Raw genomic sequence first — 17,522 nt, 5'->3', positions numbered from 1 at the left:
TTCCTCATGAGAACTATGAGGAGGGTCTCTTTCTTGTCAAGACGAGAGAAGGGTCTCTTTCATGTAGAATTGCGTAAAGATCTTGAGTATTGAAGCTTTGTAGACTGTACTCCTCAACTTCCTGAAGCGCACGTTGTGAGCTTGACAACCATTGCAAACCTCAGCATGCCTTCCAAGGCTGAAATCTCGAAGCTGGTACCCACTGGGTTTGAACAGCGCACCAACACTTTGTCAACTTCCAGGAACGCGAGGGTCTCTTCCCTCATCCGAAAAGCGAGGAGGGTCTCTTTCCCATCAGAACATGAGGAGGGTCTCTTTTTCGTCAGAGATGAGAGGAGGGTCTCTTTCTTTTGGAATGTATATAGATCGTAAAGATTGAAGCTTTGTAGACTGCACTTCTCAAGTTCCTGAAGCGCACGTAAGCTTGATAATCATTGTTGCCAACTCCAGAATGCCTTCCAAGGCTGAAATCTCTAAGCCAATGCCCGTGGAGGTCGAGCAGCGCACCAACACAGCGCACGACATTCAGGCTTTCTTGGCCCATAGGCCATCTCGTATGTAATCTTCTTGTCTGTGCAGTCAAAGGTGCTGACTCCTTTTCCAGGCAATACAGTACTACCACAGAATCCTTGGGCGGTCCAAGCAGGACAATACGAACGGTTGGATGGAGCCATCATCTACATTGGTAGTAATGAAAGAATCAAGAGTAGGGAGCTATGTTCGAAAACGTGCGAGGCCTGGAGTACCAAGTGTCTCGTTGACAAAAACGAGTCACGTGGTTAGCTCGTGTCAAAGATGTGTCTGTGGTTGCGGAGGGAAGAAGTCGAGACGATATCGATATATGTTGTCTGTACAAGTTCCAGAGACATCTTTTGAGACATATGTCTGTCGACTCGGACGAAGTTGTTCGATACATCATTCTAGAGCCACATCCTCGCGGAAAGTTCGATACCGTTACCATACCGCTCTCGTTTGCGCATGTTCGCTCTGCATTATGGCCTTGAATTGTGACCGAGTTACCACTTCATTGTAGTGATCGAGGGTGTTTGATGATATCAATTGTGATGAGTTGGACTGACGGCGGGCGATGATGACGGTGCCATTTTAGCGCGTTTCTGCCCCAGTGTTCTTCCCCCACACCTCCACCTTTCCTGCACGTCGGACGAGTCTCACGTGCATCCCAATTTTAAAAGATCTACATGCCACCTTGTCGAAGCCATGCAACAACATCAATTCCGATATCTCACTCTCTCAATACCATCAATCACAGCCAACACAGTATAAAGCAGCAACTATGAGCGACTACCCTCGGCCAGACTTCGTTCGCAATGATCTTAATTGGGAGTCATTGAATGGACCGTGGTCGTTCTTGTTTGACGACGATGATGCTGGTCTGGTGCAAGGTTGGCATCTTGAAGGCCTCCCAGCCGAGGTTGCTGTAACCTCCAGCTCTGGTCACTCTGATTCAAATGCTGCGAATGACGCCCAGAGTATTACTGCCAAAATCGCCGCTGGTACCCAAGAACTCATCCAAGGCAACCAGCCAAAAAAAGGCAATACCACAACGCATAAAAAACGCGACATTCAAGTTCCTTACGTATTCCAGTGCCCTGCATCTGGCATCGAGGAAAAGGGCGTTCACGAGGTGCTGTGGTACGAAAGGGAGATCAAGGATCCACGAACTGCGGAGAACAAGCAAATTGGGCACCGTGTCCTTGTAAGATTTGGCGCAGTAGACTATGAAGCCAAGGTTTGGGTGGATGGACACTTCGTCGGTGGCCATCGCGGTGGACACGTACCCTTTGACATCGACATCACAGATGAGATCTCGAAGCAGTCCACGCATCGACTCACATTGCGTGTTTACGATTCGGCTTATGACTTGACACAGCCAAGAGGAAAACAGTACTGGGGTGCACAGCCTGAGAGCATTTTTTATACGCCTAGTGGAGGCATATGGCAGAATGTATGGCTTGAGGTCGTTCCGTTCGTGCGCATTGGTGACGGTAGCCAAGGCACAGTGCTGAGAAGTAATGATATCGAGTCAGGAAAGCTGTTTGCCGATATCAGCATCGTTGGTCGACCAGCTGGTTACAAGTATAGCGTGGAGCTGGAAGTTAGCCTTAAGGGCACTCATGTGAGCAAGACGAAACAGGTCGACTTGCCTCGCGAGACCAGTCTTGTCTCTTTGAGTGTTGACATGGCATTGTCCGAGGACGCCAAGGCTAAACTGGGCGAGTCGCTTCTCGATTCATTTGACGATGTGCGGAATGGCGTTGTGCTCTGGTCTCCAGACGATCCGACTTTGTATGACGTTATCATCCGTTTGTATAATGGTACTTCGGCACTTGTCGATACCATCCATACCACTACAGGCATGCGTTCATTGTCTTGGGACGACGGGCTCTTCCGGATCAACAACAAGCCACACTTCCAGGCGCTTTTCCTCGACCAAGGCTACTGGCTCGATACGTTTATGACACCACCTTCATCCGAAGCTTTGAAGACGGACATCGAGCTAGCCCAGAAGATGGGTTTCAACGGCTGCCGTAAACATCAAAAAGTTGAAGATCCGATCTTTCACTACTGGGCAGACCGTCTAGGTTTCCTTGTTTGGGGAGAGATGGCGAATGCGTACGCCTTCAGCGCTGAGTACGTCGAACGCTTCGACCAGGAGTGGCGCGAGGCCGTTCTGCGAGACATCAATCATCCCTGCGTCGTCGCGTGGACTCCAGTGAACGAGAGCTGGGCTTATACCGATCTTGCGCACAATCAGACGCATAGAAATCATATCAAGAGTCTCTACTATGCGACAAAGGCCCTTGACCCAACAAGACCAATCAACGACAACTGTGGGTGGGAGCACGTTCAGACTGATCTTACCACTTTCCACGATTACTCTGATGCCGATGCACTGACGAAGACCTGTGCGAACATGGAAGGTATCCTGGGACCCAAGTCAAATAGGCCGATATTCCTGTCTGCGATCGGCAATACGCCCGGATCGAGTCATAATGAAAGTGCGCCGGTAATCTGCACGGAGTTTGGTGGAATTAACATTGCAAGAGAGGCTGCCGGAGCTGACGGGCAGCGTGACTGGGGCTACACAACCGCAACGGACCCCAATGATTTGCTAAAGCGAATCGAGAAGATGATGACAGGAATCGCGAATCCAGGTCTTATTGGCGGCTTTGTTTACACACAGCTTACCGACATCGAGCAAGAAGTCAATGGCTTGTACACACCGGATCGGAAACCAAAATTGGACGCAGATGCAGTCAGACAGATTGTGGAAGATATCAGAGAGAACTACTACCAGATGCACACTCCTTAGAGAAGCGTTCTCTCATTGAATTTAGTCTATTTAATCTCCTCACTCTTCACAACAGTAGCAAAGATATCGCCCAACTCAGCCAATACAACTCTTGTAAGCTCGTCTCCCTTGATATCAGGAAGATCGCGATCACCAATTCCGTCCTCGACAACAAGCACATCATAACCCCTCTGGCTAGCCTGTCTGGCTGTGGTGCTAACACATACATGTGCCATGTAGCCGGTCAGAACGAGCTTGTTGATACCCCAGCCCTTCAACAGCTCTTCAAGGTTTGTCTCAGCAAAAGATCCCGGATGAAGCTTCCAGATTAGCTCCTCGCCATCTTTGGCTTTCAGAGAGTCGAATTCTTCGGCCAACGGCGTGTTGGGAGTGAAGATCGGAGCACCCTCAGGAGTCTTGTGGAGGATGTGTACGATTTTGCCGTTGGCGGCTCGATACTTCTCGAGCAGTGAAGCGATGACCTTGCCACTAGCTTCGGCATTGGTGACCTTCAAGTTGCCAGAGGCGTATTCGTTTTGAGCATCGATGATAAGGAGAGCCGAATCGGTGGGGGAGGCTGTTGAGGGTGGGACACCAAGGAGTTGACGGAATGTAGAAGCCATTATCGAAGCAAGGTTCTGAGTGGTAGATTCAGGATGTGGGTTTTACACAAAGGTTTAGGGAAACTTGGGTGGATATTTGTAGTGAAGCATCGAGCTTCCGAGGTCCATTCAAGACAGCTTACAGGTTCCATATCCTGCTATCTAATGCTTTGAAATCTCCAAACTTGTTGCACAGCGTCACAGACATCAAATCACATCTCTCTCATCAAGAACTCGCTAGCCAGATGAGGCAGTTTCCTCCGTGCACGGACCGCGAAGCAACCTGAGTCGGACCCCTCTGTTCGGCCCTCGCTGCCTTCGATGTATCCGATGCAGGTACTTTCTTCCAATGGATCTGCTGGCTCTTAGCTTATCATTTTGTTTGTGAAGCGCTGGAATAACGGAGCCCGAGCAGCCTAATGAGGGGAAAGAAACATGACGTGTGTCACACTTGTCGACAGCACAAGATCGGTGTACGCTCGGCATCCTATCTGCCTTGCAACTCAACTCTGATCTATCTTAGTGCGACGGTATCAAGCCCGCTTGTAGTCAGTGTCGACTGACAGGGCGTGTATGCCAAGGCTATCACCAGGACCTAGTGGTTTTCCACCACAAACCTACACCACGCTTGCAAAAGAGGGCGGCTTCCGGACCCGTTGCCCCGAGAAATCGTAACGCTCGATCGCCGTCAAGGTCGACTCCATTATCTGACGCACCTGGTTTGTTAGCGCACACTTCTCAACAGCCTACTTGGGATGAATGCGTGGCTATTTTGGTGCATCATTACATCCCGAAGGATGAGGTACCATTCCTCTTGCATGTCGAACCTTCCAAGTCGAGGATATGTGGTGGCTGGGTTCAAGCTCTACCTCATGTCAGTCAGAACCACGAGGATTTTGAGCACATCGTCTGGCCAGCAGTCCGTGCGCTCACCAAGTCTATGATGGTAAATAGTACGAGAGAACAACAAGAGTACCTCGACACGTACGGTACTGCTCTTAAGGGTATTCGAGCGGTACTGGACAGACCTACGGAACCAGTCGGGTCCACTGTTGCGATTGCGGGCATGTGTTTGGCGCTGTCAGAGGTATGCTGATTCTCAAACCTTTCGTCGGCCTGCCCTATGTATTGACACTTCGATAGGTCTTGGTGCCCACAAGTAACAGTGGCTACAAGACCCACTTACGTGGTGTTACTGCGATGATGCAGAGCCGCGGTCCCACTGCCTTCAATAGAGGTGTTGCTCATCTCATGTTTGTTGGAGTTCGACCTCTTATGGTAGATAGCCTATCTTGGGAGTGTCTCGTCTTGTATTCACTAACGTGTCAAGGTCCTTGATGCGATTCTCAGGCGTAAGAAAACGTTTTTGACGGACGAAGTATGGCAAACTGCACCGTTTTCCATACACCCTGCATCGAGTATGCAAGTTCTACTTGGACATGCAGCCACGATTCCCAGTCTACTCGAGGCCATGGAAGAAGGACGCACCAATCTGCAGGACTCCAGAACTGGCTTTCTTGAAACACTTGCAAGACTTCAAGATTGGGAGGACGACTTTGCGAGAGACGGGACTTCATTTCAACAGATCAATCCAGCTGAATTGGATCTGGCGACGGGTCAAGAGCGTTTGCCCAACCCGTGCTTCCACTTTGTGGACGTGTCTCATGCCAATTCTCTCACTCATTGTTGGGCGCTTCGCATCGTGTGCCTACTACAGCTCTCGAAACTAGAAGCACTGTTAGTCGCAAGCGAGACCGTTGTATGCTCGCCGCTGGAAAAGCGTTGTAGAGACGTGAAGATACTCGCCACTAAAATCTGTCGGGGACTACCGTATCTTCTACAGACAGAGATGCGATTATACGGTTCAATGTCAGCTGGGTTTCCGCTTCACATAGTATCAGAGAGCGTACTGAACCTGCAGTTGATAGACTGTTACCTCAACAGCTGGTGTACAGCAATCAAAGACCAGCTACAATCACAACGAATCGCACTGTACGAAGAGATGACGGAATCCAGGACGTTCAATTGAGAGCGGGGACCTTCCTAGTCATACCTAATTCTTACATAGGTACCATCTTTTAGTTAATTACAATGTTGGACAACAAGCTGATCGAGCTGCAGCGGTGCTGATTGGGGGAGCCTACCTAGACGTGACTACACATGACAAGGCGTGACAAACCATGTTCTGCACCTTTCCGGTCCGAAGCAGCGAGGCGGGCGATCTATGCGCATCCACGAGTCAAGAATCCGTTCTTGTCGTCGTCGAATCTGGGTTGGTGGAAGAGGCATCCGTATAGCCAGCCCCATAAACGCACCGCACGGAAGATCACGATTGGTTACTTGTTCTTTCTAGCAGAACAATGTCATTTCAAATCAATCTGTGATAGTTCCAATAACTCCGAAGTGAGTACCATTACCATAGCCAGCCAAATGGTCTCTGTAACTTCTCCGTTTAAATCTCAAGAAGACTCCGTAGCCAAGATTTGCCCTAGTATGCAAAAAGATGTCGAGGAATCAATCATGGATGCGTGGAAGTATGATAAGCATTTGAGGGTGGGAGAGACTTTCTGGGGATACATGTTGTCTATGAATAGAAACGCTACTGATAAGGGGAAAGCCCACTGGATTGAAGACATCTGAAGAACACTGGATGACCTCTGTGGTCTTTAAGTAGGGGACGGAAGTTGTGGGTCGATCTATTTACTCTGTACTCGTTAACTAATGACGATGAGAATGCATATGCCTCTCCAAGGGAATTTGAGACTATTCAGGTCAATCGCTTTTTTTAGGGAATATTTCCCTCTCAGATGATCCATCCTCGATCTCGTAGGGATCGTGCGTTTCTCGATTTTGTAATTCCCAGCCGGCCCCTTGACGGGTGCCTGATGGTTGTGTGGCTTCAGTTTCACCGACAAGAGTTGGTGCCACGTGGTGCAAGAACAGTCGCATAGTCGGGAGCGTACTTGTGATGATGATCAGGCTGGCTTCAATCAGACTAATAGAAGATGTTAGTGATGGCCTCTAGAGAAAGCTGGGGGAACCGTCAAGATGGAAATGCTCATGGTTGTCCAGCGAAGACTTACATCCACAGACTGGGGTAGACAGTATCCCATGACGAATCTTTCGAAGTCAACATAGGAGGGAGCAGTGCAACACGCACAGCACTAGTAATGCATGTACTGGTCCGCGAATTAGCTGATGCTTGTCAGAACTGCTACACAATCTTACATGAGACCGACACTGAAAAGCAGGACCAGCATGACTTTTCGCGATTTCGATGTCTGTAATCCCATGACCATGGGAATCGGCAGAATTATCACCATGATGTCCGTAATCATGTTGAGTGCTCCGGTAGCGATGTATAGTGCTGCTTTATTCAGACATTGCCCCTCCTTGACAGTGACGTCGATATTCCTCTTGAAGGGGTTGCATGCTGCAAGCAGAGATACGACAACCCCAACACAAGATCCGATGACAACCAGACTGGTGATGTAAACAGCAGTACGGAATCCCGTTGCAGGGTTCAGGTTCAGGTAGAAACATAGGAATGATAATTTGGCGAAAGCGAGAGCGGGCGAGTAGAGTACTGTCGTTGTCAGGGTGATCTGAACAATTATGATCAGCGGGTTTTGCAGAAACAAGAAGCCAAATGGTGCTTACCCGGGCGATAGTGTTGAGTTGATTGCCAGTGAGCTCCCAGGCATGTATCCCGATCAAACCGGCAGGTGCTCTGTCTGAGATACCACTGTGAGTCCTCGATTACTCAGGTCATAGTAAGTGCGAAGGGAGACACTTACAAACAATAAGAGATTGAACAGGTATGGAAAATATCTTTGAGAATCAAAGTGATCAGTCCAAAGCGCGATCATCGCTCGAAGCTTCATTGTACATACCCACGCGAGTAAAAGGCACCCTGCGGAGCAAGTTAGTAAGGTCGGGTCAAGACAGCACTGCTAGAGGAACTTACAATCATCCGAGCTCAACTTCTTGACAAGCATGATCTTCGTGTACGCTCGTATCATTAGTAGGATTGTAGCGATAACCATGCCCACGATTCCTACCCAAGTGATGATGGCCTCACCACGTCGTTGCGGGTGCTGCAGATCCACAACGTAGCCATCCGGTGCAGGTACAATGGGCTTGCTGAGATCTATCATCTGTGCATGAGTGTGTATGTCTTCAAGAGACCCAACACAGAAGCAGAATATGTTTGAGAGCACACGACGCTGTCAATGAGGAGATCACTTCATTTTGGGGTCGATCAACGTGCAGGATTCGGACCAAAATCCTGCTTGGGGATGCCCCAGAGACCTGGTAAACCCCCGGAGTGATGCAGAATGTTCCTCGCAGCCCGTGTGCCGTATCACTGGAAGAGCACGTAAGTCTGGACGCCTAGCTATAGTACATCACGACATGCGTGCCTTTCCAACATTGGCAATGGCCACATAAGTCTGCGAAGCGACTTCTACCAATGCTTCTGCAGCATTGATCTTCCACTGGGCGTGCAACAACTACCTTCTCAATGATCCTGAGAATGCAAAGATATCAAATACCTAGGTAGCAAATAAAGCGGCCCCCGAATTTTGATCGTCAGCCTTGTCCAACGTCTGGGCAGTGATCTTCCAATCAGTCGGTACGGGATCTAGTGTCGTGGCGCAAGAGCTCCTTCTGCGTATTGTTGCTCACCGTAATCTTGCGGGATAGGTCGAGAAGGCGGGTAGAAGGGGATGGAGTGGGTTGTGGGGCAAGGACCACGGCTGCCGCTTCTGCAAATATCTTCATTGGCCGTGGAAATCAGCCTGCCCGTCTAGTTAAATAAGTCAGTCCGAGCACTTGTTCTCTGTAGCTATGGAACGTACCTGCTACAATCCGCCACGGGCCGTAGCGGGCGCCTTACACCCGATTGGGACTAGCCTATTCCCACTGGGTGCGTCCTCCGGTAGTCCTGATCCTACTACGATATACCCCACTCTTTTTTGATCAAAACGACGAAGATGTTCGCCCTGCCGTGTGCGGCATAATTCTATACCGCTTGTCTTGGAATTCTGTCTGGGCCAACTGTGCAAAAACCCCTCGGCCTCTAGTCAGAAGCAACCCGGAGAGCAAGACGTACGCAATCTCGCTGACTCGTCCATTGTGCTCCCTAATCCTTCGGTGGCCGTCTGTCCGCGCCGAATCATTCGTATTAAGGGCAGCATGTCACGGATCAATCCAACCGTCTCTACTCTGAACACGCCAAATTTCTAAGCACGTCAAAAGAAGAGCTCTCAGCGGCTCAGCCCACCATGTTTCGTCTGAGCTTTGCTTTGCTCGCAGCAGCCTTGTTCCACGTATCATCTGCTGGAAATGAGGCGGAAATTGAATCTACAGTCCAATCGCTCTTCCCGAGTTACTGCGTAAGTCTCTGACCGCCTTACGTTATTTTTCTGACCGTCTCTAGTGCACAGTTTTGACCCTTAGCACCGTATCAGAACGCGTTACCTACCCTGGGCAGAGTGCGTACAATGCGAGCCTTGCTTCATATTTCGACGGCAAGAGCAGGCTGACGCCTAACTGTATTGTGCAACCGAGGACTGCAAAGGACGTTTCCACCGTAGTGAAGATCCTCACTGCGGCAAGCCTGCTCAAGCCATGCCAGTTCGCCGTACGATCTGGTGGCCATACTCCAATTCCAGGCGCTAATAATGTGGATGATGGTGTCACCATCGATCTGCTTTACATGAACGGTACCACGTACAATGCTAAAACTCAAGTAGCAAGCATCCTGCCAGCTGCACGATGGGGCTCCGTCTATGAAGCTCTTGAGCCTCTGGGTCGCATGGTAGCTGGAGGGCGTGGATCTACTGTTGGCGTTGGAGGCTTCCTCCTTGGTGGTGGAATCTCGCACTACGCTCCTCGTGTGGGGCTGTCTTGCGACAATGTGGTGAATTTTCAAGTTGTTCTTGCTGATGGCCGTGTTGTGGATGCGAACAAGGCGACAAACTCTGACCTCTTCACGGCTCTTAAGGGTGGCAACAGCAACTTTGGCATTGTGACGCGCTACGACATGGAAACGTTCCAGAACGAGGACCTATGGGGAGGCATTGTCACCTGGCCCGCATCTACCGCCGATCAGCACTTCCAATCTCTCGTGAACTTTGCTCTGAACCCGAACAGAGACTCTTATGCCGCTTTGATAGTCTTCCAAGGGTACTCCACAGCCAGCCAGGCCGACGTTGTACGGGCCGCTTTCGATTACACTAAGCCCGTGGCACGTCCAGATGCCTACAAGGAATTCTTTGCGGTCAATAACACCATCAGTGATACGACAAAGATTCAGCCAATGAGTGCCATTGCCGCCGAATTTGGCAGTGACACGACTAAAAGGTAAACATCCCGATTCACCCCATTTTATAACTCCGCTTATTTGAGATTTTCAGGGTACAATTTCGCACACTCTCCTTCAAGCCCGATCTTGCTACCCTCCAGGAGACCGCCCGCCTCTACAGCATAATGCTGGCAGAGCTTCAAGCCAAAGCATCCGGACAATGGCGCGTCTCCTGCCTGAGCCAAATATGGTCTACAAGTTATACAGCCAACAGTGCTGCCAGAGGTGGCAACGTGCTCGGTATGGAGCGCTACGATGAGAACTTCATCATGTACCAGTCATACCTCTCTTGGTCTGAGGCGAAGGACGATGAACTCTTCATAAGCTTGGGCAAGGCGCTGACTGACGGCATTCAGAAGTTTGCTGTCAGCAAGGGTACTGCAGTGGACTATCTATACCTCAATTATGCCGACAAGGATCAAGATCCGCTCTCTGCGTATGGAGCTGACAAGGTCGCGTTCATGAAGAAGGTTGCAAAGAAGTACGATCCTCGCGGTGTCTATCAGAGGCTGTTGCCCGGAGGCTTCAAGATCTCTCATGTTTAGATGTAATCACTTCGAGGCAACACTGTACATAGTAATGAATCAGCAGGTATGGGGGCCGAGGCTAGTTGTAATTTTATTCACAGCATGTAATGTTGATCTACAGACAAGTCCTGAAGTTTTATTGAAGCAATTATTACTCAGTGCTCCAATTGGAACGGACCACAGAACCGTACGTGTACTCTGGGCACAAGGCGAAGGCATGGTATGGCTATTAACACATTTGACATCGACATATCAGAGTAATCATCAAGCGAGAGTGACACCATTTCAGCTATCAGATCCGTGCATGGTGAATAAGGATACACGTTCCGCTCGTCCGCCAGAAACATGGATAAAAGACCCAAACGATTGAATGCTCTCAATGACGTGGTTACAGGAGAACCTGCGCGTAGCTGGAGTCAACTTCCAGCATATAGATCGGCGTCAAGGGATGAAAGAAGTTATAAATTACAAATGATCTTGCAATAAACAGATCGGCGACCCAGTGAAGCAAGGCTTGCAGTCCAATTCCTTGAAATTCATAATATCGCCACGCAGCCCAGATTCACTAACCCATCATGTTTGGAAAACAGAGAAGGCAGACATACTTGATATCATGGTGTAGTGTTTTGACATAGAACCAAAATGGTTGCTGCGTACATGTCCTTCAAAAAATTCATGGCATTGCTGCTCACACGGTTGGAGATAGAGACAGTGATTCGAGAAGCCAGAAAGAGACCCGTGTCTCCCAAACATGCTCTCAATTAAGGAGCAGCAGCAGAGAGAGTGATTCGGTAATCTAGACATGGTTTTGGCAGCCGAAGTATAAAAGTGCATTCATTTTCCGTGGGGCGGGAGCAACAGCACTCATACTGAGAAATGTCATTGGGTTCGTCTACGAGGAGCATGAGACCCAGAATCTCCTTTTTCCGATGCCTGCATTTGAAATAATGGAAGAACCCCCGCTGTGGAACATGAGCACAAACGTCTGGCTTTCCTATGTGTCTTGAGTGCAGAAGAGAAGTATAGCGCCCATTGATACCGACATTTTCGATCAATATGTAGAAGACATATTACTCGCGTCAAAGACTGAGAAGTGTGGACTCTATGATGGCAACGTAAGTAATTCGTAGAACAGAGAAGCATGCATTGGGATAGCGATATTTTTGAACTGTCGAGGGCAAGAGACATTGTTCCGTTCTCTGCTCGTTTTGAGTAAGGTGATGAGATATTGGATCGCAGCGTCGCAAACGTGGGATGGCGATGGAAAATTTTGGCTCATGAGATTTCTGCTACAGCCTTTTAGAGAGCCGGAACAAAAGATACCTGGGTGTTACAAGAGTGTTGTCGAAGGCAGCAGACATAGCGTGTTACTTGTATGCTTTAGGAGGCAAAGAGAGAAAACTACACATTATCTGTTTTCAGAAGAGATGTCGTGGAGAAGAATGAAGGACGGACGGGGTAGGACGTGTACTTTGTACACCAGTATCCTGTCAAAGACCCCAGGAATGAAAATAACTTGTCATCAGACAGTCGGTATGCATTGAGCAGGCAGTCAAGCAGACATCATATCTTATTTTTGCTTCTCTCAGGAACAGAGAACACAGGACATGCATATGCCTTGTACTTCATACTGCTTTGAAGGAAGGAGGAGAAACAAAGCACATTTCGTCGCTTTTCCGGATTTTCCCTCGGCCACGAGAGATGATTTCTGGTGAGTAGGAAGAGTTACACAAAGTAGAACCTACATACGCGGTTGTTCGACCGAAGACTTCAGAACAGACGGAGCTCATGCATGAGCTGCATGTAGATTTGGAAGAGACAGTGGAGCGAGCACCAATTCTCTGCATAGTTTTCATTTCAGATCCAAGGGAAAAAACACATAGGACTTTTCCTCCGCTTTTCGGTTGGAAGATGAGAGGCAAAAGAACACGGAACATGTACACTTGAAATTTGAGAGGGGGAGAGAGCATGAATCACATTGCGCAACATTATCGAATTTCTTCGATCAAGAAACGAAGAGAATCCATAGCAACACAACCAGGCAAGGTTTCGCCAGGACTGATTTGCGAGACGAGGAAGGGCTCAGAAACACCGAGCTGACCAAAGGTAACAGCACGGGTTTTCAGACAACCAAAACAGACCACATAAGGCCGTGTGTATCTTCTTGAAGTCGAGGCATAGAAGAAGGAGAGGTAATAGACACAGCAGAGGCAGAGAAAGCAGACATGGGAAAGCCTGTCCAAGATTTTTCGAGATCAGAAATACAGACGCAGACACAACCACGCAGCATGGGCTGCGGGCAGGCAATTTTAAGACAGGACTTGACATGACATGCTTTCCATGATGCTTCTGCGACAGAGGAAACGGTGTATCAGAGATATACTGAACTCGTACATAAAGCCTCTGATCGCCCTTTTGATTGGCCATGAGACAGACAGGGTACATGGTTGTCGTCAGTCGACATTTTGACGAAGTACGGGGAACAGACGCGCAACAGGCCGTTCGCATGAGCTCTGTGATGGGTTTTGAGGAGCTAGCCTGGCGGACAGAGGGCAGCAAACATTGAAACTTTGGACTATGTCCATAGAGTAGATAAGCAACGTAGTGCTTGACGAACTCCTCGAGGGCTTTCGACAGGCAGGCAGACAGACAGGACATTCCGCGACTTTCAAAGGCTTTAAGGAAGAAGACATGCATGAACGCAGAAAACGCCACTCATGATGGATCTGCACGAGGCTATCGGGCAGCCGGCTGGGCAGACAGAGAACATGCGTCAATTGAGGTATGTGTTTCGAGGAAGAAGTAGAGGCAGACGCAGAGAAGACTATTCATCATGCTGTTCTTGCGCAGTTTCAGGCAGTCAGATTGACAAGGACAGATCGGCACATATCGTTTGTTTTCTGCACTTTAAAGCCAGAGAAGAGGGCAGAAGGCAGAAGACCCAGACATTGGATCGAGGGAAAGATTTTGAGTAGGAGAAGGAAAAGACATGCATGAAGAATGGACGAATTTATGAACCTGGAGGAAAGAGGTGTGTACGAGGAAAACTCCTAAGTGCGGGACGATCTTTATATACGCAGAGAGGTCACACGCGGCGCTCAAAAAAGGCACGAGAGAATTTCATGTGAGTAGATTCCAAAATAATGCTAACGCTAAATCCAAACAAACCGAACAACAAACAGCGTAGACAATTACAGCCTGGACTCGCTGACGCCAACGGCGCCCTCCCAGCGCTCTGGCCACACCAGCCCAAGCGCCTCCCAAATATGCCCCACGAACTCAATCTTGAGGCCCTCTTTGACTTCATCGGGCAGATCCCGCGCATCCTTCCTGTTGCCCTCGGGGAGCAGCACGCGCTCAACGCCCGCACGCATGGCGCCGATGAGCTTCTCCTTGATACCGCCGACGGGCAGGACTCTACCGCGCAGACTGACCTCACCGGTCATGGCGAGTGTAGGCGGCACTGGTTTCCCGCTGAACAAGCTGATGAGGGCTACTGTGTGGGCGATGCCAGCGCTGGGCCCATCCTTGGGAATCGCGCCGCTAGGGCAGTGCACGTGGATGCTGCGGTTCTTCATGATGTCGACGCCGGCGTCGGCGAGGCCGAGGTCGAAGGCATGCGCCTTGACCCAGGTCAGTGCTACTTCGACACTTTCCTTGAGCACGTCGCCGAGTTTGCCGGTGAGCTGGACGCGGCCTGACCCGGGCATGTCGGCGATCTCGATGAAGAGGATAGAGCCTTGGCCGCCAGAGGAGTAGGCGACGAGGCCGGTGATAACGCCTGGGCGGGATTGTTGTTCTGTCAGTTCTTCGGCGAACTTCTCGATGCCCAGGGTTGCGTCGACGTCGGCGAGGGTCACGACGGGTGTGTACGTGGCGAGTGTATCGGTGTCGGCGCAAGTTGCGTACTCAACGGCTTTGCTGCGGCAAACAGAGCCAATTTCGCGCTCGAGATTGCGCACGCCAGATTCGCGTGTATAGGCTGTGATGATCTTGTCGAGGACGTCGGTAGGGATTTCAAGGTCCTTCTGGCGCAAACCATTGGTGATGATTTGCTTGGGGATGAGATGGCGAGCGGCGATATGACGCTTCTCGATTGTAGTGTAGCCGGATAGCTCGATGGTCTCCATGCGGTCGAGAAGTGGTGCTGGAATCGTATCGAGGGAGTTGGCAGTGGCGATGAATAGAACCTTGGAAAGATCAATGGGAATATTGACGTAGTGATCTGTGAAGGTGTGGTTCTGCTCTGGATCCAAGACTTCGAGCATGGCCGCGCTAGGGTCGCCGTTGTGGTTTGCGCCAGACAGCTTATCAATCTCGTCCAGGAGGAAGACAGGGTTGGCGACGCCCACCTTCTTCAGTCCACCGACGATGAGCCCAGGCATGGCTGCAACGTATGTCCTGCGGTGACCACGAATCTCTGCCTCGTCGCGAACACCACCCAGTGAAATGCGGTGGAACTTGCGGCCAAGTGCACTAGCGACTGACTTGGCCAGTGATGTCTTTCCTACTCCTGGGGGGCCGACAAGCAGGAGAATGGGCGACTTGTCAACCATGCGCTTCCTTTCGAGCAGTTGCTTCTCTTCTTCGGATTGCTCCTTGGTGGGCTGCAGCTGTGTATCATCGGCATGCTCATGTTGCTCATGTTGCTCACCATCGGGTGTGGGGCCCTCGGTTAGAGCGCGGATCTGGTCGTCAATGCTGCGATTGGCTTGCTCCTTGAGCTTGAGCACAGCCAGATACTCTAGCAGCCTCTTCTTGACTTTGTCAAGACCGTAGTGGTCATCATCAAGCTGCTTCCGCGCCTTGACGAGTGTCCCTGCGTCGAGTTGATCGAGGGTCATCTTCGTCCATGGAATTTCGGCAAGATTGTCGAGGTAGTTCCTGATAACTGTGTACTCGGCCTGCGCCGGGTTCATCTTCTGCAGACGCTGCAGCTCTCGTTGGGCCACTTTGTCAGCCTCAGCCGACAACTGAGCGTCCTGCAGACGTTTCTTGAGCTCATCAATCTCGTTTGTGTCCTCCTCGCCCTGCGGCTGGGAGCCACCAGGGAAACCTCCGGTGAAGCCGGGCAGCTTGCCGTCGCCCATCTTGCCCCGCTTGATCAGGGCCTGCTGTTGTATCCGTCGCAGCTGATCGACGTCGAAGTTGCCGCTGGGGGCTTGTTGTGTTGTGACTATAATGCGTGTGCTGCCCTGGATGTTCGTGATCTGGCGCTGGAGGATCTCAATGACGCGGTCAACTCGGTCTCTGGCATCAATCGCTGCCAGCACACGCAGCTTCTCCTCGTGAGAGCATTCGACAATGTTGGCCATGAAGTCGGCCAGCGAGCCAGCCTCGGACAGATCCTTGCGAGAGATGTACAGCTCTAGCCTGCGTGCGACGATCGGCGACAGTGTGACGGTAGGCATGCGCGGCAGGATTGCAGAGAGACGCACGAGAGCAAGCAGCTCACGCGACAGTTGCTTGAGGCGGTTGAACCTTTCCTCGAGCTCCTCGTCGACAACGTTGATGTACTCATCAACGGCGGCCAGGTCGCCCTCGAAGTACGGGCGCTCCTGCACGACGTCGACTATGCGCACGCGCTCCAGTCCCTCGACAACCAGGCTCAGGTCACCCTGTCGCCGGCCCTGTACGCCAGTGACCTTTGCAATGCATCCATATCCGAATATATCCCTCTTAGTCGCCTGCACCGGGTCGCTCTCGTAGATCGTCTTGTCGCCGCGCTCGGAGTCCTCGAGCATCAGCTGTCCGTCGATGGGGCTGATGGTGTTCGAGTTGAGAGGCACGCAGGCGACAGTGATGGAGGCATCGGGCTTTGCCGTCGGGCTGATGCTGTAGATCTTGGCGAGGATGGCGGCAACGTCGGGACGGTTCGTGATGGGGATCTTGACGGTCGTACCGGGAAGGACGGCGAGCGGAGGTGCGAGGGGGATGAGCGGCAGCACCTTGGTGCTCGTTTTGCTCGAGCCCTTGCCCATTGTGAACTGTACTGAAAGGCCAAAGGATGGGTGTGCAATGTGTAATGTACAATGTCGTACAATAATCTGGTCGCGTGGTGGAAGCACGTCAGTTGCGCGGCGGCTCCGCTTGCGGACCACTCGTGGCGATCGCTGGGGTGACGGTGGTAGTACAAGGAGGCGCGCTCAGGTGACAAGTCTGCGAAGTGGTGTAAATAGAGAATTGGCTACGGGCAAGACAGCGAAGGGATCCTGTGGCCACCCAAGAGGCGCTGGCTCGATTCCAGAAGATGCTCTGGTCGTTCAGGTGCATTGCCAGTCGGAGCCGAGGTAATCGTCGCCGATTGGGCGCTACGCCCTCACGACTCATTGACGATCCATCAGATAAGATAGGCTCAAGTAGCTGAATCACATGCAGCGCTACTCCCCACCCCGAGCCTCTCACGAGAACGCAACGAGAGGGGTTTATGGGTCTGGATCAGCGAAGGATGCCCTCAGGCGCACTGCCGCGTGTGCGGCACAGTTCTTGGATTCCGCGGACGCGCCGGTGTCGGTTGACAAGACAAATGGCCCATGCTGAGCGATAGAGCGTCCAGGTCTGAGGGCTACTCGAAACTGCATGGCTTTACCCGGCGCCTTCCCCAAGATGCCAAGCACTCTCAGGTCGATTGCATGAAATGTGTGGCAACTGCAAGCCATGGCCGAACATGGCAAAACCAAGCGAGCGTTACGATGCGCTTCTGCAGATCACAA

At 51.0% G+C, this 17,522-nt stretch overlaps 6 protein-coding genes across 6 annotated transcripts; 3 read left to right on the top strand and 3 right to left on the bottom strand.

The window, feature by feature from the left end:
- Positions 1-72: 72 nt before the first annotated feature.
- On the top strand, positions 73-3,334 carry C7974DRAFT_444199 (glycoside hydrolase superfamily; the record flags this gene model as incomplete). The annotated part of the gene is made up of 4 exons (XM_046145485.1): positions 73-554; positions 605-706; positions 784-980; positions 1,271-3,334. Exons 1-4 carry the CDS (start codon positions 452-454, stop codon positions 3,332-3,334), a joined length of 2,466 nt encoding a protein of 821 aa, XP_045992273.1. The 5' UTR covers positions 73-451.
- A 13-nt stretch (positions 3,335-3,347) lies between these two features.
- On the bottom strand, positions 3,348-4,059 carry C7974DRAFT_72448 (Isochorismatase-like protein). The gene has a single exon (XM_046147150.1). The coding sequence runs from the start codon at positions 3,934-3,936 to the stop codon at positions 3,361-3,363; it is 576 nt and encodes a 191-aa protein (XP_045992272.1). The 5' UTR covers positions 3,937-4,059; the 3' UTR covers positions 3,348-3,360.
- Positions 4,060-4,628: 569 nt separating this feature from the next.
- C7974DRAFT_72445 (uncharacterized protein) lies at positions 4,629-6,022 on the top strand. The gene is made up of 3 exons (XM_046147149.1): positions 4,629-5,002; positions 5,059-5,193; positions 5,246-6,022. Exons 1-3 carry the CDS (start codon positions 4,856-4,858, stop codon positions 5,942-5,944), a joined length of 981 nt encoding a protein of 326 aa, XP_045992271.1. The 5' UTR covers positions 4,629-4,855; the 3' UTR covers positions 5,945-6,022.
- A 665-nt stretch (positions 6,023-6,687) lies between these two features.
- Positions 6,688-8,072, bottom strand: C7974DRAFT_444198 (uncharacterized protein; the record flags this gene model as incomplete). The annotated part of the gene is made up of 7 exons (XM_046145484.1): positions 6,688-6,910; positions 6,999-7,094; positions 7,144-7,520; positions 7,576-7,649; positions 7,713-7,746; positions 7,809-7,828; positions 7,883-8,072. The coding sequence occupies 7 exons, from the start codon at positions 8,070-8,072 to the stop codon at positions 6,688-6,690; spliced, it is 1,014 nt and encodes a 337-aa protein (XP_045992270.1).
- Positions 8,073-8,777: 705 nt separating this feature from the next.
- On the top strand, positions 8,778-10,938 carry C7974DRAFT_368395 (FAD binding domain-containing protein). The gene is made up of 3 exons (XM_046139895.1): positions 8,778-9,311; positions 9,356-10,281; positions 10,335-10,938. Exons 1-3 carry the CDS (start codon positions 9,201-9,203, stop codon positions 10,825-10,827), a joined length of 1,530 nt encoding a protein of 509 aa, XP_045992269.1. The 5' UTR covers positions 8,778-9,200; the 3' UTR covers positions 10,828-10,938.
- Positions 10,939-13,921: 2,983 nt separating this feature from the next.
- On the bottom strand, positions 13,922-17,089 carry C7974DRAFT_404667 (ATP-dependent protease-like protein La). The gene has a single exon (XM_046142967.1). The coding sequence runs from the start codon at positions 16,788-16,790 to the stop codon at positions 14,001-14,003; it is 2,790 nt and encodes a 929-aa protein (XP_045992268.1). The 5' UTR covers positions 16,791-17,089; the 3' UTR covers positions 13,922-14,000.
- Positions 17,090-17,522: the final 433 nt, after the last annotated feature.

The sequence above is a fragment of the Boeremia exigua genome, assembly GCF_020726555.1.
Source record: "Boeremia exigua strain MPI-SDFR-AT-0100 chromosome Unknown C7974scaffold_13, whole genome shotgun sequence".
NCBI lineage: Eukaryota > Fungi > Ascomycota > Dothideomycetes > Pleosporales > Didymellaceae > Boeremia > Boeremia exigua.
The sequence above is the reverse complement of the archived record's forward strand: the minus strand, read 5'-3'. Positions and strand labels throughout refer to the sequence as shown.

Coding starts and splice junctions, on each gene's coding strand:
- C7974DRAFT_72448 (XM_046147150.1), bottom strand. CDS start 3,936: ATGGCTTCTACATTCCGTCAACTCCTTGGTGTCCCACCCTCAACAGCC.
- C7974DRAFT_72445 (XM_046147149.1), top strand. CDS start 4,856: ATGATGGTAAATAGTACGAGAGAACAACAAGAGTACCTCGACACGTAC. Junction 5,003..5,058: donor TGTGTTTGGCGCTGTCAGAG/GTATGCTGATTC, acceptor ACACTTCGATAG/GTCTTGGTGCCCACAAGTAA. Junction 5,194..5,245: donor TTGGAGTTCGACCTCTTATG/GTAGATAGCCTA, acceptor TAACGTGTCAAG/GTCCTTGATGCGATTCTCAG.
- C7974DRAFT_368395 (XM_046139895.1), top strand. CDS start 9,201: ATGTTTCGTCTGAGCTTTGCTTTGCTCGCAGCAGCCTTGTTCCACGTA. Junction 9,312..9,355: donor CGCTCTTCCCGAGTTACTGC/GTAAGTCTCTGA, acceptor GACCGTCTCTAG/TGCACAGTTTTGACCCTTAG. Junction 10,282..10,334: donor GGCAGTGACACGACTAAAAG/GTAAACATCCCG, acceptor TGAGATTTTCAG/GGTACAATTTCGCACACTCT.
- C7974DRAFT_404667 (XM_046142967.1), bottom strand. CDS start 16,790: ATGGGCAAGGGCTCGAGCAAAACGAGCACCAAGGTGCTGCCGCTCATC.